General features: G+C 41.8%; 1 protein-coding gene across 1 annotated transcript; it reads left to right on the top strand.

The window, feature by feature from the left end:
* The first annotated feature begins 86 nt into the window (after positions 1 to 86).
* CCNE1 (cyclin E1) lies at positions 87 to 22,259 on the top strand. Its single transcript, XM_033942191.1, has 12 exons — positions 87 to 491; positions 741 to 794; positions 1,007 to 1,093; positions 1,185 to 1,258; positions 11,885 to 12,036; positions 12,701 to 12,836; positions 18,178 to 18,324; positions 18,453 to 18,548; positions 20,622 to 20,756; positions 20,847 to 20,958; positions 21,046 to 21,203; positions 21,586 to 22,259. Exons 5-12 carry the CDS (start codon positions 11,930 to 11,932, stop codon positions 21,712 to 21,714), a joined length of 1,020 nt encoding a protein of 339 aa, XP_033798082.1. The 5' UTR covers positions 87 to 491; positions 741 to 794; positions 1,007 to 1,093; positions 1,185 to 1,258; positions 11,885 to 11,929; the 3' UTR covers positions 21,715 to 22,259.
* Positions 22,260 to 23,007: the final 748 nt, after the last annotated feature.

The following is a 23,007-nucleotide window of genomic DNA, read 5'->3' as shown; positions in this document are numbered from 1 at the left end:
GGCGGGCCTGACCGCGCGCGCACTCAGTTGCCCTCCCCTTATAAAGGCAGGAGGCGCGGAGAAAGCGTGAAGTGCCCGCGTGCAGTAGCAGCAGCTGGCGCCGCCGGATAGGTCTTGCCGCGTGCAGACCTGGAGCAAACTGGACCGAGCACCCGAGTATACCGCCTTTCGTGTCATATACGTGCACAAATCCGTGGGGGGATCGAGCCCTCTGGATGCCTCGCCAAATCGTGTGTGTCCTATGTGCCGGCTGGAGGGGGGTTTCTTGGCTTGTCGAAAGGAGACTGTGGCAGCCCCTCCCGCGTGCAGTTCCCCTGAGGTGCCGGTGGCATAGAAGCCAGCGCAAAGCGTGCCACTTGCTTAATCGTTATAGTTTCTTTTTTAAGCCGGGCGGAAAGCGCGCCTAGAAACAAGGGCTTCCCTCCTCCCCTCTCCTTCCCTCCTCCTCTGCGGCCAATCTTCGACTCCTTGAGCTGCAACTTGGCGTCTTGGTGAGTATTTTTGAGCCACAATTGACCGGGCAGCCCCCTCCCCCCCCCCAGGTCCGGTGGAGGTGGGGATGTCGCCGGGTAGGGATTCCACGGGGCCCTGGTTCCTGTTGCCCGCGTTGCAGGGCGGGCAGGCCGCTGTATGGGAAGAGGCGCTGAGGGGACGCCTTTGACTCTCCTTTTCCAAGATAAAAGTGCTGATTTCTTTCATCTAGGGGGGGAACTTCATGATATTTAATTTTTCTTCTGTAGGATTGAAGTTCCTGCGTTGAAAAGCAGTGGGCGACCCGCCATGCCCAGAGAGAGGTTGGTACACTCTTTTTTTTTTTTTTTTTTTTTTTTTTTTTTCCCTCCCCCCATTCCAGCGCTGCATTTTAAGCAGCTCGTGTCCTAGCTTGTGTAGTAGGCCAACGTTTGTCACTTTGTATAAGACACCACCCAATGTACTCGCACCCCTCCCAAAAAGTACTTATCACCTTCTTGGCACCCTGAGCCTGTCTGTTATTTTTCTTTTATAGCGATTCTGTCGAAGGAAAAGCCACAAAGGATGAAGCCACCACAGATTTCACAATGCGTTCCAGAAAGAGAAAAGCAGATGTTGCTATTGTAAGTTCTTACAAAGCACCCAATCAAAATAATTTTTAGAAATGTTTCTTCTTCCTTAAACGTTCTCTGAAGTATGGCCTCTTGTTTTAGTTTCTTGCAAGATCCAGATGAGGAGCTAGGCCGAGATAGAAAACACAAAGAGGCAGCAGCAATACGAAAACCAGGTAATTGAGGCTTGGCCTAGAAGTTTGTCAGCCGTATGTGATTGCTCATGCTTTCCACTTTGTCACTTAAATTTGTTAAATTGACATTTTTGCTTCAAATGTTATTGATTTCTGGCTTTGTATTGTGCCTATTAATTTAACTTTGAGATACTGGATATAAAGTATTTCAGCTGCCTCCTTTACCTGTGGAAACAAGTACACTTTTAAAATATAAAATACTTGATGATAACAAATACATGAAAATTTTCAGTGTCATATTAGAAATGTCATAAAATTTTCTGTACCTGTTCAGCTCAGATAATAACTAGATCTGCCCTGCACTGCCCTGTGTTCTTTGGGATAAAATTTCTTACAAGCTTGACTGAGGTAACTGCTTGGGGTTGTCTTACTGCCCATGATAACAGGGGGGAGGGGGAAACCTATAGAATGACATGGGGATAAAGTTTGTCCCCACGGGCTCCGTCTCCATCTGCATTAACCTTGAACATTTATAATTTTATATTTAAATCTTTTTATTTATAAATAGAACTTTCCATTATGATCTAGTTTTATTACAAAGATTTGGTTGCTTGTGGTTTTACATCTGGGATAGGTGGATATTGTCTCAGAAATGGGTGTAGATGAGAAACCAACATAGTGTAGTAGTGAATGAACAGGAAAATAAATGCCTATTAAGGGGAAGGGGTAAAACGCAGACCTGACGGACCTCGCGGATCTAAACCCACACGTCCTTAAAAATCTGAGGTCTGTGCCACCTTGCTAGTTAGTTTCTGGCTCTGACAGACCTCGGTGACAATTTAGTGCTGACGATCCGTCTCAGCATAGGAGGGGAAAGTATTAGGATCCGTCAGCGCTAAAATGTCACCGAGGTTCTTCAGAGCCAGAGACTAGTGCTGGAGCGGCTCAAACAAATCGTTTTTAAACTGGTTTCTTGCAGCCCCAGTAAATCGGTCTCTGACAGACCTCGGTGACATTGTAGCGCTGACGGATCCTAATACTAGTCCCCTCCCTATGCTGGGACGGATCCGTCAGCGCTAAATTGTCACCGAGGCCTGTCGGAGGCCCAGAAACTAACATACAGGTGGCACAGACCTCTGACTTTTTAATGACTGTGCGGGTTTAGATCCGCAAGATCCGTTGAGGTCCTCGTTTTTCCCCTTCCCGCATTTAAGCAGAAATGCTCCTTGATACCAGCAACGATGGATGAATCTGTTGCAGTAACAGTAAGATGGTTGAGCAACTGGGCACATGATGGAAGGACATTGCAGGTGGTAGGAATCTGATCGGCAAATAAGAATTGCCATACTGGGACAGACTGAAGGTCCATCAAGCCCAGTATCCTGTTTCTTTTTTTTTTTTTTTTAATTCTTTATTCAGTTAACTTTTGCAACAAGTGTACAAAATTCAATCAGATAATTCGTACAAATCACTTGACATTCTAACAATTATTGTCAAATGCATATAAAAGACCCCTCCCCTACTCATCCCATTCATCAATGGCCAACTCGGGTCCCAAGCACCTAGCTAGATCCCAGGTAACAAAACAGATTCTATGCTACTTGCCCTAGGAATAAGCAATGGGATTTCACCAAGCCATCTCAACAGTAGCCTATGGACCTCTCATGTAGGAAATTATCCAAACCTTTTTTAAACCCTGTTAAGCTAACTGATTTCACCACATTCTCTGGCAACGAATTCCAGAGTTGAATTACACATGTAAAGAAATATTTTTTTCTAGTTTGTTTTAAATCTACTACTAAGTAGCTTTATCGCATGTCCTCTAGTCCTAGTATTTTTGGAATGTACGAGCAAATCCACTCTTGCCATATCAAAGGCAGAGAAGACACAAATGATGCCATTTAATAGTACATTTAAATCCAAAAGCAGTTTTTTAATTTTTTTGATACTGCACTGCAACTGACTACCTATTCCATGTGCCTTTAACAATAGGCGTGATGGAAGCTGTGGTGCAGCCCTCTAACTAATGCTTATTTGATGCCAACCTAGGGCTTTTCATTGGTTAAATCTGCAGTTCTTAAGCCCTCTTGTATAGGCCAAGGCCTGGTGTGTAGCTCAACTTTCCACTAGTCTGCTAGGTAGGGGCAGCACCACTGTACATAGATGTCTAGGAAGGTGTTGGTTGGTAGGACAGATGGTGAACTACAAAAATGCCTGTAAAAAAAGTGATACGAGGGCATCTCAAGTTAGAATTAAGAATCGGAAATAAATGAACACAGTCCAAGTGTGTAACATCTTTTTGCTTGCCATTTTGAAATTATTGCAAAGTAACATTCAGGCAAGCATAGTTTGTTACATGAGGGATACAGGACTGATGTGGGCAAGAGTTTTCTTTGGAAAAAAAATATCCCCCAAAACAGTTAAACTATATCCACTTCAGGATAGTACGAGGAGCGTTCAATAATTTATCTTAATAGAAAATACATTTTTTTTTGTTATTTTCCAATATACAGTAGAATTTTATCCGGCACCCACAGGGATTGGTGGATACTTGATACTGGTCATTTCTAGTTAATTAAGAGTGTGTTATAAACCTTATCTCAACAATCTCTTCCCCCCCCCTTTCCCACTCCAAAGCACCCAGTGCGGTAGCAGTCCTGAGCCACAAAGCCCCCTCCCTCAAGCCCGAAAGTGCAGAAGCAGGCAGCGGTCCTGAGCCGTGAACTCTCTCCCTCTCTCTCCCTCCCTTACCCAAAGCGCAGAGAGGAAACCTCAAGACCAACCCGGCAGGGCCTTTCCTCTGATTGTGGCTCAGGACCACTTCCTGCTTCTGCCACTTTCGTGGCTAGAGGGCTTTGCCAGCTCAAGGACTGTTGCCGCATTTGGTGCTTCAGGACAGGAGGGAGGGGGGGTTCATAGCGTTTAAAGGATGGAGGGAGGATTTGCGGCTCCAGCACGCTGCTTCGCTTGGTGTTTCAGGTTGAGCGGGATGGTGGTGGTCGCGACTCGGGACGCTACCGCTTGTAGTTCTTCGGGGCTTGAGGGAGGGTGGGGTGGGGGTTTGCAGCTCAGGACTTCTGCCACAGGTGCTGTGTGGTAACTTCTTTTTTTCTCCCACCAGCAATTTTTTTTGCCGGTTGTGTGAGTTAACCGAGACTCTACTGTACAGGCAATCCCCTGGGTTAAGAACGATGTTCTGTTTAAAAAAAAAAACCAAAAACCTTAGTTGAAATTGTATATAATTCAGATCCTGTACAGTCCTCAAAATAAAGGACTGTTAGTTTTTAAATAGAAAAGATATACATTTTTGCTCTTCCCATGCATCTGTACCTCGCACCCTCTCCCGCCACTGTATCCAACTATTTCTCTCACGCCTCCATTCTTCCTTACATCCTTTGTCCAAAGTTTGTGCTCCCTCCCTTCTGTGTCCAAATGCGACACTCTGTTTTGCATCCTAAATTCATGCCTTCTCCTGCAGGTATTTACCTTCTCTGGCCAGCTCCCTCCTCCCAGCAGCACTTCTTTTCACAAAGTCAAGAGCAGCAGCAGCTGCTGTGCACAGCCGACCCAGAAGCCTTCCCTCGGACATTGGAGGGAAGGCTTCTAGGGTCAGCCTGTGCGCAGGAGCCACTGCACTTGGCTTTGTGAAAAGAAGTGCATCTGGGAGGAGGGAGCCGGCCAGAGGAGGCAAATGCCTGCAGGAGGAAAAGCACGATTTGGGACGCAAAACGGAGGGACAGAAGGGAGAAGGAGGGTCGCAGTTTGTAAATACAAGTCTGTAAGTTGGACATTCTTAACCCCGGGGACTGCTTGTAGTTCCGTGATAGCTCCATACACTTCATCCACTTTTCCAGCAATGACTTTAAACCCCTTTGAAAATAATTTTTCTGTTTGAGCTTCGAGCCAGGACGTCACAGCTTCCCTGATAATCTTAATCGCTTGAAAACCACTGTCCAAGGAGAGATTTCTTCAAAATTCAGAACAGGAAATAATTGGAAGGGAGCTAGGTCGGGACTCTAGGATAGTTGGTTTAGCTGCTAAAATCCACATTCTCGGATGGCAGCCTGTGATTGTCGTGACATGTGCACTGGCTCATTGTTGTGAAGAAGCAGCAAGTCTGCTTTGAGTTTCTTCATCTTTTCTCCTTGATTGACTCCCGCAAAGTGATCATTGTGTTGGCGTAGCTCTCTCCTCGGTTATGGTTGTCTTGTGTGGTATGAACTGCAGAAGCAAAAGTCCTTCTTCACCCCTGAAGGCAGTTGCCATGACTGCCTGCAGATTTTTCTGTCTTGAACTTTTTTCAGGTGGGGGGATAACTTTGTGCTTCCACTGCATTGACACTATTTTGGACTTCCTCTTTGATAGATCCAAGTCTCATTTCCAGTCATCAGATAATGAAGAAAAAAATTCACTTGGTCTTTATGGAGCATCTCCAAGTTCTGAGAGCCCTGGAGCCTCGTGGCTTTCTGACATAGCTTCCAAGAATACTAATGCCATCATACACCAACCTTGGACATGCCCAACTTTTCATGAATTATTTTCTAAACTACCTGCTGAGATGCCCATTTCTTTAGCTATTCGGGATACCTTAATTCATCTGTCTGACAAAATTAAATCCTTGACTTTCTTGCACATTTTCGTGGAAGCTGCTTCCACAGGTTGTCAAGTGTCGGGGTCATCTTCAGTGGACACTCTACCCCCACTTAAATTGCTTGCTCCAGAATTTTACTTTGTAGGATGATGGAACAGACTCGCAAAAACTGTAGTCATGCATTCATGAATCTCCTTTGGCTTTTTCCCTTTTGTGAGAAACTTTATCACTGACTGATGCTCCAAATCTAGCATTTTTTTCTGTGTTTGAACGAGGACTCTCCTGACATCCTTTCTCTTGGCATGTTAGATGCGCACTGAGTCGCAACTGTATGCGAGTAACCTTGAGACATATCACAAGCATAGATTGTTTTCAACACGCATGCTACTTTCTTTCATACTCGGATAAATTACTAAACTAACACCCCTTGTATGTTTTAAGGCAAAATCATAAAATGTCGACGCTTTGTACGCCTTTCAGCGCTATATGAGTGAGTAGTAGTAGTAATCTCCTCTGGGAAAGGAAGGAAGTGAGGGTGTGTGCCCCTCAATCACACGGCTTTGCATGAGTCAAGCTAGTTGGGCATATAGTATTTAGGGCAAGCATAATTTAAACTAGCAGTTTTCCTCCATAGTTTTCTCTCTTATACCCTCCCCCTCCCGCATGAGCTGTGAACACTGCTCTTAGCATCTCTGGCAACCCGGAATGCAAGTTGGATCTCCTTATATCAGTGTTTAGTAAACTGTGCCACAGCACACTAATGTGCCTCCTGAGATTTCAGGTGTGCCACAGCACACTGGAGTAGGAGAGGTGCTGGCTAACTGCCCCACGAGAGGCATGTCCTGTAGGCAATCAACCGGTACCTCTCCATCTCTCTTCCCTGCTGCCCCCACCCCCCTCCACTGGCGTCTCAGGGCCTTCGTGCTTGAATGGACATCGTCATGGTGACATACACGCACTTCCAGGTGCCTCAAGCTTCGGCCACTACCTTTAGTGTGCCGCAACTTGAGATTGTTTGCGGGACATTGCCGTGCAGGGTGTGCAGCAATCAACAGGTGGCTCAGTCTTTCTGGGACTTAGTTAAAGCATTATAGACTAGGTTCAGTAAATGGTGACGAAAAAAATGTGCTCAGAGCTATTCTATAAAATAGTACTCAAGTTGGGTGCCATTTTATAGAAAATTGTGCCCAACTGAAACCTGGTGTAAATCCTCATGTATAAGTTAGGCATGGATTCCCTCCCCCCACCCATTCTGTAATACTGTGCGGATTTTTAGTGGACACCTCTGATCTGCCCATGCCCTTTTTCACATAGCGTGCTTATATAAGATGGTGCGTGCATCTTGCTAATACAAATTTCTGCCAGTTAACACCAGTAACTCCCAATTGACACTAATTGGCTTTTTTTCAAATTACACACAAATTGGTCACATGCCCAAATATGTAGTGCAATTTCGAGCTCCTTATAAAGAATCTGGGGGGTTAAGGAATAAAAACCATTGCATGGACACGTTCAGCTTGTAAGACTTCCTTTGGCTTGTTTCAGCCTCTGCTTAGACTGGTGCTTGAAAGAGACTCTAGTGAAGTGTTTGGCTTTTTAAGGGTTATAGTTATGTAGGTTATGATGACTTTAAGGGTTAGTTACAGTATGTAGGTTATGATCCTGGCCTAACTACACAATGAAGAATGGATTAAGTAGGGTGACAGATCCAAGGAAGTACCCATCAATGACTTCCCCCCCCCCTCCTTGCTGCCTCCCATCCCTTCTCAAACAAGTCCACTTAATGAGTAGCCTATGGTCACTAAATAGCAACTTTAACAGAATCACCAACGTCTCATTTCTTGTGAAATACATCCTGTGTACTTCTGAGAAACAGAACTTAGTATGCATATTCTGAAACCTTTTTTCGTTTCCAGGCCTCAGAATTTGCCCTTTTTGTTAATACTATATTATCCACAGGCTTTTGGTGTTACATATTACAAAGAAACAGACCGGACTGCAGATGATAAAAACCACCAGACTAATCTGTTCTGCTTTTTTCCTTTTATAATATGGCAGGATTTATCATCAAACATGGGGGCTTCTTCTAAGCTTTATTGAAAGGGTCCCATGGTGCTACAAGGTGTACAGACACAACTGTTTCTTCTCTGAGGAACTTAGACTAGCCAATAGATGGGAAAGTGAAGACAGACATGAGGAGCGTATATGGCTTCTGAAGTGTAGTTTAGTTAAACAGTGACATACTGTAGTAAATGCTGGACATAAAGCATGTATCGTACAATACAAAGGAAAAAATCACAACCCCATGTGTGAACTGTAAGAGCAAAAAAGGAGTGGAGAAGGAACACAGGTCAAACCATTAGAAGGACAACTAGTTTATTTAAATATCAACAAATTCAAGTTAAAAGTACACATTTTTATGAATAAAACGTGACGGGCATAGAAAGTCCTTTATAATAAAATATATACTGGACCCTAACACGGTCCATGTTTTGGCCAAATTGGCTTTCCTCAGGGGTGTAAAGGTAACCCAGTAGATGGCACCAAATTTCAAAAAATCAAGCCAAAATGGTTACTTGTGGTATGTATTATAAAATTCCTGCTGCTTGGCACAATATCCAAAAAAACCCGCAATCTTGAAAAAAACACTGCAATAACTCAAATCGCTGCATGACCATGTTATCTGCCACTAGTGCTGCCAATTCAGGAAAAAAAATTTTTCAATTTGATTCAGCCTATTGAATCAATTTTTTTTCGATTTGATTTTCCTGCTCAATTGGGTGTTTTTATAAAACATTCTGGTGGGTTTATTTTATAGCCTCTTCATCCACTTTGCCTTCTCCTAACCACACTGGCGCTGTGGTATAAACAAAAGACTTTTCCTCTTAAATCCTAGCTCACGTTTGCGGTCTAACACCAGCTCTGGCAGGATACACTTTTCAAATCTGACATTGTAATCACAAAACAGAAAAATATTTTTTTCTACCTTTTGTTGTCTGGTCAATATTCAAATCTTGTTGGTCCCAGGGTCTGGTTGTCTTCTGAGAACTTGCTTGCCAGGGTCTCCTTCTTTCTCCGTGCTAACCATCCATCTGCCATCTCTGTCCTCCCCTTCCGTTTCCCTTCCCTCCTCCAGAGGTCTGGCATCTTTCCTTTTTTTCGTCTCCCTCCACAGATCCACTTTTTCTTAACTACCCTTTCATCTAGCATCTCTCCCTTCTTCCCCACCACCCCAGGGTCCACCTTCTCTCCCTTTCTGTTCCCAACTACTCTCCTATCCAGTATCTCTATCCCCCATCCACACCATCCCTTGTGTCCAACTTCTCTCCCTTTCTGTTCGCAGAGAGCAGCCTGCAGAAAGGATCATGGGTATGTTAGTGATCCTTACAGGTTGTCATAGTCCTCCAGAGCTGTTGTCCCTCTGCCGCGGTCCTGCCCCTCCTGACATCAGAGGCAGGATCGCAACAGAGGGTCGACAGCTCCAGAGGTCTATGGCAACCTGCAAGGATCGCTAAAGTACCTGTGATCCTTTCTGCAGGCTGCTCTCTGCTGCAATCAGGTAAAGGGAGGCGCGGGAAGCAAAGGGGGAAACCGCACTGCAGCACTGACCCTACCCTCGACTGACCCTCGCCCTTTAAAACAGGAGCGGCAGCGCTGGCCAGCACGAGACAGCGCTGTCAATCTCGCTTTTGAGGGCGAGGGGGGAGGGTCAGACAGTGAATTGGGAGGCCGGTGGTTTTTGCTTGTTTGTTTTGTTTGGTTTGGTTTTTTTGGGGGGTGGTCTTGAATCGATTCACCCAAAATGAATCGGTGAATCGATTTGAATCGGGCAGCACTATCTGCCTCCAAGGTGGTCAGAGTTGAATATCACTCTACACCAGTTCCACTGCATGACTTAAAACACTGGAACACTTAATCTGTTTCCTGGCAATTTTTGGAACACAGCACTAAGTCTGCCTTGCAAGGAGCTGAAGTGGGAACTGAACCCAGTTCCTTTGGTCCTCGAGCCACTGCATTCACCTTTAGGTAGCTACCCACTCCATGTACATACAGAATGCTGGGGTAAGGCACTTGGACTCTGTAGGAAAAACTACAAAAGCTTGCCTCGTTAAAAATCTTACTCCTTAATATATATTAAGGATTTATATATATTAAGGAGTAAGATTTTCTGTGCTTATCCCAGTAGCAAGGCCCTTCAGGAATATAGGGCCCTGCTATACGGTGCCATTTTAGCTATACAGGGCATCTTGTCTATAGATATTTCCTTGCTAGGTTTATTGTTTGAATAGTTTATCCAACTTAACCCATGCCAGGATTTTGGGGTGTGTATAGCAGAGCCCTAGTACAGTTGGTTATTTGAATAAATAACATGAAACGAATATAGCTATCTAGTTAAATGATGAAAACAATTCCCTAATCCTTGAAACAAATACTATTTAAGCCATTGCTACACAAGACCTTTTTAAAATGTTGGGAAGTGTGTTGATTTCCAAGCACAGCTGGAACGCCTAACAATGTAGAAATATTCTGCTGCATAGAGTAACTATTAGATATGGGGTTTGATTCAGCATAGCAAACAAAATGAGTGCCGAGAATAGATTTGGTAGAAAGTGCAATGATTAAATTTTTAATACAGCATTCTAGAACTTTATATTCAGCTATTAGATGCACTCATTCAGAGTAACAACAACTGAGGTTGAGAACAGGAGAGCAAATTACTTTGGGGCTACAAACAATGCCTATATTTCACTGTTCATTTTGAAAAAATGATTTCAAAACTAGGTGAATAACACAGCAGCAAGTCTAGTAAATTTTTTTTCTTGTATGTTCAGCAGCAACGAGGGTCAGACATTGCAGGAGCATTTCCCGGTGACGAGTCAATCGCGTGCAAGTCGTCAGCGCAGTGAATTAAAACACTATTTTAAAGTGCTCCCAGGCAGGGTGTGGAGGGGGAATCCCCCTCTTTACATAGAACTGTTGGCGCTCCCATTGGGGGGGGGAGGAAACTAGTTTTTCTCAAAAAAAAAAGAGGGAAAAAAGCTGTTTCTTCTATAATGGGGGTCCCCCCCCCCCCCAACAACGGGAACGCGGTTTAGACTATGGGAAATTTTTTTATTACAACTGTGTGCCTGCCAGCCATAGCATTTGACCAACTTTCAGAGAGCTGATAAACATGATGGGAGGGGGGAACAGCCCCAAGAAAATAAAACCATGCAGGACTTGCCAGTGGCTCGGTGCCTAGCCACCTGGGTTTGATTCCTGGCTCCAGTTTTTCATTCTAGTGGCTAGCTATGGCTCCACAGTCAGTTCTCAGCTCCTGAGAGGAGGAAGAGTAGCTATTGCACTACTTTTGATACCTTGTGGCTAGATCTGGGAGGAATAGTACTGTATGGTCTTTACTCATGGACTCTCGTTTTGGGAAGGGATATAAAATAGAGGGCGACTTCATTTAGAATGAAGGCTCATAGGGCTGGATGCCAGCCTTAATTCCAGTTGACCTGGAAGCCCGGAGGAGCCAGCAGCAGGAGTTTATCAGTCAAGAATCCAAGATCAAACTTGCATGGTAGCTGTCTTTTTTTTTTTTTTTCTTTTCTTTCTTTCTTCCTTCCTTCCTGTGTTTACAATATATGTATAACTTGACTCTGCTGTGTTACCTATCTTGAAACCTCCATCTTTGATCTGTTTATACAATTCATCCTTCAGGCTGAAATAACGTTACCCAGTAGCAAAGACCAGGTGATTCCATCTTGGAGCAAATCAACAGTTGCCATAAAGTGCTCTGTCAATCCCTGGAAACTATTGAAGCATGTTCTGTTTTACCCAAACCACATCTGTATAAATAACTTTCCCAAGTTTTACACAGAGGAGAAATTATCTCTTGGTATTACGCTTGGCTTTGCTTCTCATTGCCAACAATTGGTTGTGCTGCAGGACTTTGTAGTGTCTTATTTTAAACATGGAATCTCATTGAGTCTCTAAACCTCTTTCTTTCTTTCTTCCCCCCTCCCCCTCATTTAGACTAGTTTGACCTGCATCCTTTAACATGTGACTTTAATGATTGACTTTATTTTTGCTAGGCGGCTTGGAGCAGTGAAGACATCTGTAGAAGCCCACACAGGTTAATGCCCACACCTGATAAAGATGAGGATGAAGCCAGCAGTGTTGGTTTTTCTCTCTTTGTGCCACATAGATTTATTCCTACAAGAGCATCTCCATTACCTGTTTTGGGGTAAGCATGTTGTGTAGATATTCTCCCCCCCCCCCCCCTAAAGAGAATAGACAGCAGTAATGCAATTCTTTCTTTCCAGTCTCTGGAGTGCCTGCTAACCTGATGATGTGCTAGTTCTGAGCGGTTGTCTGCTTAGGCCTTTCACAGATTCTTATTTCATCTACTCGGCTAATATTTGGAGGAACCATTTTGCATTAGCAAATATAGTAATGCAAGATGCAGGCAAAATTTACTAAGGTTGCTACTAGATGTCGCTAACCATCAGCAAAGAGCCTTAGAAGTGTGTGGGGGTGGGGTTCAAGTACTCTTAAATGTTAAATGAGGACTAATCATGGATACCAAAGAGATCTGATTTGCTCAAAGGAAATAAGTTTGGTTTCTTTTTACTTTCTATTTCCTGTTTTAGTTGCACGATAGGTAGCATATTCTGTTTTCAGTGCAGGTGACAATGCTGGTACAACTACATAACGGCGTAGTCCTCCGATGTAACTAAGCTGCTGGGAGTTGTTTTCCAATGTTTTAAAGCCTCCACCTTGCATCAAAATGCAAATAAGCCAGGATATGCCAGAGCTGGTTTTGTTAAAGTAAAGCACACATTGGGTGGCAAGAGGAGAGAGGTAATAGTGCTGTAGTAATTCTTAAACTTAATTCTTAAATTTTTCAGTTGGGCCAGCAAAGATGAGGTGTGGAAAAACATGCTAAATAAAGAACAGACCTACCTGAGGGACAAACACTTCATGCAGCGGCACCCTCTCCTGCAGCCAAAAATGAGGGCCATTCTTCTAGACTGGTTAATGGAGGTTGGTTTTCCTTGGCATGGCATAAATAAGAATGTTCCACAGTACAGTGGTGTGGAGCAGTATGTGCATGAGGAGTGCAATAGCTTGTTGGCATTTTGCTGGAGATCTATAAGTTAGAAACATAAAACATGATGGCAGAAAAGGGCCACGGCCCATCTAGTCTGCCCACACTAATGGCCCACCCCCTAACTACCTCCATGAAGAGATCCCAGATGCCAATCCCATCTTTTCTTAAAATCTGGCACGCTGCTGGCCTCAATTACCTGTCCCATTACTTTCAGATTTTTTTAATATCTACTCCTGGAAGTTCATTTATTAACTATACATTAGGAAAAATCCAAGCTGATGGCATGGAGTATCAAATCTGAGGCGAGAGCTTTTGATATCTAGGTTATTTATTTAGCAAAAGTTATGGTTGAGAAAACACTTTGGAGAATTAGTGTCAAATGTGCCCACTAGGATACTACATTTAATCAACGCACTACTATTGAAATCTTCATCAAGGTGCCACAATATTCAATCTACTAGTATAGCCAAAATATAAACTTACTTAAGGCTATGAAGCCACCTTGTATATAATTTTTAGAGTTTTTTTAGACGTTTTTTACCCGACCCTCAGTGGCACCACTCAGGACTCAAACTTCTCATTGTCCTGAGCTTTGTGTCTGCTCGTCATCGGGTCATTTATTATTTATTTTTTCATAGAGCTTTCAGCTATTTCTATTTATTCTTTTCTTATAAAGATATTCTCTTATAAAGATAAATACTTAGCTTAAAATATGGCTAAGTCTTCTTGATCAGAGATGTCAGCACTAGTAAGGGATGTCAAAGCCGACATGTTTCTCCTCGCTTGCTTTCTCAAGGCTCAATCCCTATAAATCACCAACAAAACCATAAATTTAAACCTATTTCAATGTAACAAAGTGTAAACCAGTCTATTTCTTACATTCTCAATCGTGTTTCAATAATATACTTTAAGAAAATAGCTCTTACTTGACCTAAAGGCTTCCCAATTACTACTCACCCTTAGCCATCTACCTCCGTTATAACAGTCAATACTTTACAGCAGGGCCGACCGCGTTCTTTAGTTTAAATATCATCGGAGCTCCAATCTGTAATCTGACGTATCGGGGCTCACACTACTGTACCTTATACCTTATTTATCATTTTCCTTTTTCTAACTCCTCCCACTACTCTGTTCTTCTTACTAGATCAAACTAAATCAGATTAGAGACAGCCATTCAAGCTCTGTGTTCAACCCATAAGGGGTAACTGTGTTTAATGTGTAAATCCAACGTTGTTCTTTATAGTTGAGTCTTTCTTCCACATTAACCACCCCCTCCCCCTCTTTTTCCTTGTAGTGATCAAGTACCCTCCATTTTAACTGGCTAGAATCATGTTGATGATTTATGCAGTGTTCCACTATCGGAGCTTGCAACGTTTTAGTTTTTATCCTTGATTTATGTTCATTTAATCGCACATGAATGGGACGAGATGTACGTCCAACATAAACAAGATTACAAGGGCAAATCAAAATATAAACTACATTTTCCGTCCGGCAAGTTGTATCTGTAAATGCCGTAATGGTTTTCTTAGTTTGAGGGTCTGTCCAAGTACTGCCCTCTATGGTGCTTTTGCACCAATGACAGCTCCCACATTTACTATGATTGCCCACTGTGGTTTCATACCTAAAGCCTAATTTTTGTTGAATTAAAATCTGACCTATTGATTTGCCTTTTCTAAAAGCAAACATTGGAAACTCTGCAAAAACACTGAAGTTGTAATATTTTCCAGTATCGTTTTATCTGATGTATCGGAGCCTTAGCTGCTTCGGAATACGGAAGCACACAAATGAGTCTATCTTCTACTTCAGCGTGACCTTGTTCTGTTAGTAATAATTCTCTATTAGCATATTTGGCTCGTAAATATGCACGACGAATAGATTTCGTTGGGTAACCTCTAACTTTGAACCTTTCCTGCAAATCATTAGCCGCTTTTTTAAATTCTCTAATTCTGAAGAGACTCTCCTAATTCTAAGGAACTGACTAACTGGAAGGTTGAATTTGAGATGGTAGGGGTGGTAACTCGAAAAGTGCAACAATGAATTTCGGGCTGTAGATTTCCTAAAAAGTTTTGTAGTCAGCTGAGCATTTTCTTTAGTAAGACGCATGTCTAAAAAATCCAGTGTTTTCTTGTTGTAAGTAGGAGTGAACTGAAGATGAAAGTCTCTAGTGTTAATCCATGTAAGAAACTCTAAAAGTTCCTGTTCTGTACCCTTCCAGAGAAAAAAGATATAGTCTAAAAACCTTTTCCAAACCAAAATATTTTTAAAGAAATTGGAAGGATATATCTCCTTCTCCTCAAACTTATTCACATAGAGGGTGGCCACTGACGGAGCCAGAGTGGCCCCCATAGCCACCCCCTAAATCTGTTGGTAGTAAACTCCTCTAAATTCAAAATAATTTTGCTCAATAACCCACTGAGCTAGTCTCATTAGAAAATCCGTAGTGATACGTTGGTCCCGCTTTCTTTTAGTTAGAACCTCTTTCACTATTTCCAACGCTCCTTGTTGGGGAATTTTGGTATATAAAGAGACCACGTCTAGGGTTACTAGAAAAGTTGTTAACTCAATTTGTGTAGTTTGGGTTAAAATCCTAAGAAAATGAGAGGAGTCTTTTATATACGAGGAGATCTTAATCACTTCCTTCCTTAAAAAGAAGTCTACAAATTTAGAAAGGGGTTCTAAAAGAGACCCCCGTGTGTTAACAATAGGTCTGCCCGGTGGATTAGTTTGGCTCTTATGTATCTTTGGGACAAAGTAAATAATCGGGGTTTTAGGGTATTTTTCTATCAAAAACTGGTATTCTTTTTTAGTAAGGATACCCTCCTCATAATGAGTCACTGCATCAAAAACTTCTTTCATCAAGCGTTTTAATGGATCTTCGCAAAGGGGAGAATAAGCTGTTGTATCCGACAGTTGTCTACTGGCTTCCTCTAAGTAATAAGCCTTATCTAGTACAATGGTAGCTCCCCCTTTGTCAGCTCTCAGTATCATACAGTCTTGTAGGTCTTAACTGCATCAAGGCTAAATAATGTTCATGTGCTAGATTGTATGGTATCCTATTGTTCTTCATAGTTATTTCATGATGAGAGATACCCTGAAGAACCAAATCTCTAAACGTGGCTAACGCCGCGTCCATCGAGCCTGGAGGGGACCATTTCGATTCTCTTTTACAGATGGAAATGTCATCTTTATCTATCAATTCACTGTTCTCCGTATTCTGAAAAAACAAACGCAATTGTAGTTTTCTAAGGAACCTAAAAAAGAAAATCTTCAGCTGAAAAAAATCCGGGCGTTGAGAAATCACATAGTTGAGTCCAAGTTCAAATATCTCTTGTTGAGGCTTTGTTAACTGTCTCTGAGATATGTTTATTACCATAGATTCTACTTTTTCCCATCGGGTTGTGTTTTTATTCTGCCCCTCTAGCTCCTCTCGTTCTTCCTCTCGAGCGTGTATCCCTCTGACCTTGTGTTCCTTCCCCCGAGGTTTTAGTGGAGGATGATGTGTCAGTTGATTCTCCACTGGTGACATCCGATTCCTCTGATGAAGTGTTGAAAGCCACTTTCTTTTTAACCGGTCCGCTCATTGTCTTCTTGTTCCAGGTGTAAACTCTACCCATATGGTAGTCTCTTTCGTCCCTCTTCCATTTCTTTATTTTAGTTTGTTTTATGGAATCACAGAATTGTGTCATCTCTTCTTCTAATTCATCCCGGTTTTTTTAGAAAGTCATCTTTTTCAATTTTATCTCTCATCTGTGTTTCCATAGACACAGTCTTAGCTCGGAGTTCCAACTCGATGTCCGAAGTGGTCTCTACTAGAAGAATCATTAGGTCTCTGGAACAGCGATTTAGTATCGCTGTCCATTTATCCATGAAGGATCTATCTGAGGTAGGTAATTTCGGTTCCTTCAATATTCGGAGCCCACGTGGTATCATTGACTTTTTCAGATATTGAACCATGGTACTACCATGTAACTCTGTCCTAATCAGTCTCTTATGCATCTGTTCTAGTTCTCCCCAAGAGGATTGGGTGGAGGATTCATCTATATCGTCTAGAAGAGCAGGTCTAGATAAAATACTTTGAAACTGTTCTTCTGTGTATCCAATAAATTCTGATTCTTCATGTGCCATTTCTTCAATAAATTTAATCAACGCACTACTATTGAAATCTTCATCAAGGTGCCACAATATTCAATCTACTAGTATAGCCAAAATATAAACTTACTTAAGGCTATGAAGCCACCTTGTATATAATTTTTAGAGTTTTTTTAGACGTTTTTTACCCGACCCTCAGTGGCACCACTCAGGACTCAAACTTCTCATTGTCCTGAGCTTTATGTGTCTGCTCGTCATCGGGTCATTTATTATTTATTTTTTCATAGAGCTTTCAGCTATTTATATTTCTATTTATTCTTTTCTTATAAAGATATTCTCTTATAAAGACACATAAAGCTCAGGACAATGAGAAGTTTGAGTCCTGAGTGGTGCCACTGAGGGTCGGGTAAAAAACGTCTAAAAAAACTCTAAAAATTATATACAAGGTGGCTTCATAGCCTTAAGTAAGTTTATATTTTGGCACTAGGATACTACATGCATGCAAATGATTAAATTTGTATATTAAGAGTAAAAACACTGCATGTAACTTCAACACACAATTTTGCATAAGCTCCACCTACAACTGTTGCATTATCAGTTGTAATTAAACATCTTGAACAAGTGGGTGTGAAGCGTCGCATAGCACAATGTTATCGGATGAAAGCTGCCTTTTCTCCCAGCCCTTTTCAGAGAAAATTGTACTTTCATTGCTACCTGTTTTATACACTCATTGCAGTCCATAGAATGGAATAATTCCTAATGCTGAACTGTTTGAGTGGCTGAGTATTGAGCTCAAACTGTGAAGTCAATCTTATATGGCCGTTTGGGGGAGGATGGGCTGGCGAGGGCTTCAATGGCTGGAAGGGTGTAGATGGGCTGGAGTAGGTTTTGACGGGAGATTTCGGCAGTTGGAACCCAAGCACAGTACCGGGTAGAGCTTTGGATTCTTGCCCAGAAATAGCTAAGAAGAAAAAATTTAAATTGGATCAGGTTGTGCAGACTGGATGGACCATTCGGGTCTTTATCTGCCGTCATCTACTATGTTATGTTACTTTTATGCTGTCTTGTGTGCTTGGGTTACTTACCTTGTATTTTATATCGGAGATACTGTACAAAAACTATATGCAGAGAGGTCTTAAAACAATGTGTATTATGCATCTCTGAAGTGGCATTTTAATTTTTCAGGTCTCTGATGTCTACAAACTTCATAGAGAGACGTTGTACCTGGCACAGGATTTCTTTGACAGGTTCATGGCCACTCAGCAGAATATAGTAAAAACCCGTTTGCAGCTGATTGGAATTTCAGCTTTGTTTATTGCTGCTAAGCTTGAGGTATACCACTTATATTTGTGTGCTTGTGCTGGGTTATGCTTATGCTGTAGTCTCGCTCGCGCTCTCTCGTCCATCTCAAACCTAGTTAAATATTTAACAGCTTTTTTTGTCTAATCTTGACATTTTAGGAAATCTATCCACCAAAGTTGCACCAGTTTGCATATGTTACAGATGGAGCGTGTAAAGAGGATGAAATTCTCAGTATGGAATTGATCATCATGAAGGTACTTTGATCTCACCCCCAATACTTTTTCTTTAACTACTGTATAAACGTGTCAACCTTTTTTGCAGGAAACAATGGCACCAACATTAAAAGTACCTTAATTCATGGCACACATTGCTTCCTTAGTGTACACTATTAGTGTGCCTCCATCTAGGCACCTTGGATAATGTGTGGCAATATCTATTCTATAATATCTGGGCACCTGGATGATAGAATACTTGCATAACAGCCATTGGTGTGCCCTGAATATACGTACTTGCTGTTTAAAACCAGCCATAGATGTGGCAGAACCGTTGCTGTATAAATGCAGCAAGGATACTTGTAACTTGCAGAACTTTGCCCACGTCTTGCCATTACAGAATAGTGCTTAAGCATCCAACTTAAAGGGTGAGAATATATAAATGGCACCTAACTTTAAAATCTGTGTGCAACTCAGTCTTGATTAGTTTAGACAGTGTGGTAATTGACCATGCCATTGAAGTTAATCGAGAAAAAAAACAAAACAAATTAAAACAAATTCCACCTAGTAATGTCTAAGTCCAGGCGCCCTCTGATGCTTAACGACCACCCCCAGACTTCACCCGGCTAGAGATCCCACATACATATCCCATTTCTTTTTAAAATCGAGCACGCTGCTGGCGTTAATCACCTGCGATAGAAGTTCATTCCAATGATCGACCATCCTTTCGGTGAAGAAATACTTCCTGGCGTAGCCATGAAATTGCCCGCCTTTGATTTTCAGCGGGTGACCTCTTGTGGTCGAAGGTCCTTTAAGAAAGAAGATATCGTCTTCCACCTCGATGCAGCCCGTGATAGACTTTTAAATATATCACGGGCTGCATCGAGGTGGAAGACGATATCTTCTTTCTTAAAGGACCTTCGACCACAAGAGGTCACCCACTGAAAATCAAAGGCGGGCAATTTCACGACGACGCCAGGAAGTATTTCTTCACTGAAAGGGTGGTCGATCATTGGAATGAACTTCCATTGCAGGTGATTAACGCCAGCAGCGTGCTCGATTTTAAAAAGAAATGGGATATGTATGTGGGATCTCTAGCCAGGTGAAATCTGGGGGTGGGTCATTAGCGTGGGCAGACTTGATGGGCTACAGCCCTTTTCTGCCGTCATTCTATGTTACCTGAAAAGTAGGTGTGGTTAGAGGTAGAGAATAGGTGTAGATTTAGGTATAATAGGCATCCAAGTCTAAACTAAACCTTAAGTTTATATACCGCACATCCTCTCCATAATTATAGAGTTCGGCACGGTTTACAAGAGCTTAATATAGGAAGGAATAACATAATGGGTTTGGGGGTTGAGAACAGGGGAGAGGAGAGCATTACATTTTTGTGAAAAGCCTAGTTTTCAGGTGCTTACGGAATAGTTGGAAGGAACCCTGATTCTGTAGTGGGGCAGTAAGTCGGGTGCTAGTAAATTAGGCCAAGTCTAAGTCTGCTTAAGCACAGCTAAGCATGATTCTATAAGCAGCACATGGCAGTACCTACAATGTAGGCACGCCTAAGTGCCGTTTATACAATATAGCCCAAAATGCATAAGTGTAAACTTAACCAGGAAAAGTGCTAGAATTCTGTAATTTTAAGCACACACGTGATTAGTAAAAACTACGTGTCTTTTATAAAATTTGATTTTTGAGTTGAAGCTTTTGCTTTCATTCTGTGTTTGAGGGTAAAAGTGTAGTGAATGAGGTCCTAAGGGCTAGAGTGTAAGCCATCTAATGGGCTAAAGTATTCTTGGCCCTGTAGAATTCCAGGTTGTTTGTGTGTGTGTGTGTTTGTTTGAGGTTTTTTGTTTTTTTTTTTGGGGGGGAGGTGGGTTACAACCCATAGTAGATCCACTGTTGTGCATAATGCAACCTGTAGATTACTCCAAATCACCCTCCCTCTCAGGATTTGCTTTTAATACAGGCCATGCTCTTCCAAAGGCACCGCTATTAGCAAGCGATAGATGTGCTGTTTTGCTTTGCAGGAACCCTGCAGAGGGAATATATAGTGGCAGTGAAGAAGTAGGGCTTCAGTTTATGTTGTTGTTGATGTATATCCTGCTAACTTATCCTTAGGGCCTCAACTGGAGTTTAAGTCCTCTGACAATTGTGTCCTGGCTTAACATCTACATGCAAGTTGCTTATCTAAATGACCTTTATGAGGTGCTACTGCCACAGTACCCCCAGCAAGCTTTTGTACAAATAGCAGAGGTAAGCAGCATGCACTGGCTACCAACTTTATAGGCATGGTCATTCACTAGAATGAGTTGAAGTTCACATCTTTCTGCTTGGTGTTTTTAGCTTCTGGATCTGTGTGTATTGGATATTGGTTGCTTGGAGTTCACGTATGGGATTCTTGCTGCTTCAGCTCTCTACCACTTCTCTTCAGCAGAGCTAGTACAGAAAGTTTCAGGCAAGTTCACTCCTGGGTTTGGAACTGTGGGACCTGCAGGATGTGCAACCCAACATGCTAATAGCTGCTTAACTGTACTCCCTATAGGTTATGAATGGAATGAGATGGAGGAGTGTGTACGGTGGATGGTTCCATTTGCCATGACCATAAGGGAAGTGGGAAGCTCAAAGTTAAAATATTTCCGAGGGATCGCTCCTGAAGATATGCACAACATCCAGCCCCACATAAATGGTTTGGACTTACTGGTATGCTATTAGTCCTGCTGTGACTTTATGCACATTCTTGTGTTAACTGTAGTATGTTAAGTGGTACTTGCTCTTGTGCCGGCAAATGTTAAATGTAGCAATTCTAAGAGCAGGTCTCTGTTTTGCCTTTTATCCAGCCTTTAAGCTAGACATTTAATGGAATGTGTTTGTCCTCCGTGTAATAAGATGCATATTAAAAAAAATAAATAAATACAAGGTCTGAAAGCGTTTTTAGACTTAATAAAATATAACTTGCTTTTGAACTTGTCAGGATCACTACAGGAAGTTATATGCATAGTTTTCAAGGCTTGTCAAAAATAATTTGTCTGAATTTTAATGTAAGATTTTTATTTTTAATGTTTAATGACTTGGTTTCTTGTAGGACAAGGCTCAAGCAAAGCTGGTCGTAATGACTGAGCAAAATCGGACTTCTCCAGTGCCCACAGGTGTACTCACTCCACCACAGAGTAGCAAGAAGCAGAACCCTGTGTTGCACACTAATTCCATGTGATCCAGTCTGCCAGTATAGACTTGTGCAAATGAAAGACAGTTTTAAGTGCCTGTTAAGAATTCTGAAATGCTGCAAAACATTTTTTATATAAGCTTTTGAACTCTACAAAGTGCTCTTTTCTCACGACAGAGGAATCCTTAACTTGAAAAATCCTTGTGTGTATGGTTTTTTTTTTTGTTTTTTTTTTAAATAATTGAACGTCACTATGTATTAATCAAGTACACCAGCCACCTACAGGACACGGAAGTGCTCAGAATGCTGCTATGGAGGGTGATGCTTGATACTGGCTGTTTTTAAAACAGAAATGGAAAAGGCTTAAACTTATCAGCCCAAAGGGAGTGCTATGCTTGGGTATGTTTGGGGGGGGGGGGGTCAGGGGGATGAATAAGTGCAGTGGTCAAAATAATGGAAAGGAGTATGAATAAAGCCTTTTAAAAATGTTTATTATATAACTTTGATACATTTAACTGTAGGTAAATGCTGCTATGAATCTTCATCTTTTTAAAATAAAGATGCTGTCTTTAAGACAGTTAATTTTATGATTACTCTGTGCCTGTTCTTGCATAATAAACCTTTGGAAAGCTGAAGTCTCCAAGGAGCTTATGGACTAAGCTATGTTAAAAATTGGCAAAAGTGCATGTACTGTTTCACAGTCCCAGTATTATGTGCAAATTACACTTGCTTATACCACAAACGCTATGACACACACAGGTGTGTTTCACACTCTTGATGAAGGCTTCTAAGTGCCAAAACATCCGTGTGTCAAGTCATAGCTGCTGGTTTGTACTCCCACACCCACACACTTTGGAAGACTATTCAGCTGGTCTTTATATTATTCTTTGATAAAACTCAGACAGCTCAGCCCCATGCTCAATGAGGGACACTTCTGGCTGTAACCCAAGATGTTTGTTAAAGTCTTGTTTGTTATATTCTGTGCATGTTATTATTGTAATGCCTAGATATAGGCGTCTGATAAATTTTTTTGAATAAATAAACTTGGTTAGCTGCATCTCAGAAGTGCAGTTAAATGTTTGCAAAAGGATATTGCAAAATTTATTCTTTTTTTTTTTTTTTTAACCGTGAGCTGTTTTTGTTCCATTTAGCATTGGCTGTTACTCAGCTGATTTTGAAGAAAACTTTAAGATTGGAGTGGAGAATTACAAAGCAAAATTGTGCAACTTCAGGGGGAAGTGAATGGACAGATCAAGGGCATGTTGGGTAGTTACATGTTTGGTTATAGAATAGCATCTGTACCTAATTTCCTACATTTAAGCTTGTAAATGCAGATTTACA

The sequence above is a fragment of the Geotrypetes seraphini genome, chromosome 4, assembly GCF_902459505.1.
Source record: "Geotrypetes seraphini chromosome 4, aGeoSer1.1, whole genome shotgun sequence".
Taxonomy (NCBI): Eukaryota; Metazoa; Chordata; class Amphibia; order Gymnophiona; family Dermophiidae; genus Geotrypetes; species Geotrypetes seraphini.
The sequence above is the reverse complement of the archived record's forward strand: the minus strand, read 5'-3'. Positions and strand labels throughout refer to the sequence as shown.

What these genes read in the sequence shown, in the direction of transcription:
- CCNE1 (XM_033942191.1), top strand. Translation starts at nt 11,930, where the DNA reads ATGCCCACACCTGATAAAGATGAGGATGAAGCCAGCAGTGTTGGTTTT. An exon ending in CTTTTGTACAAATAGCAGAG is followed by an intron (nt 20,757 to 20,846) that starts GTAAGCAGCATG and finishes TGGTGTTTTTAG; the next exon opens with CTTCTGGATCTGTGTGTATT. An exon ending in GCTAGTACAGAAAGTTTCAG is followed by an intron (nt 20,959 to 21,045) that starts GCAAGTTCACTC and finishes TACTCCCTATAG; the next exon opens with GTTATGAATGGAATGAGATG.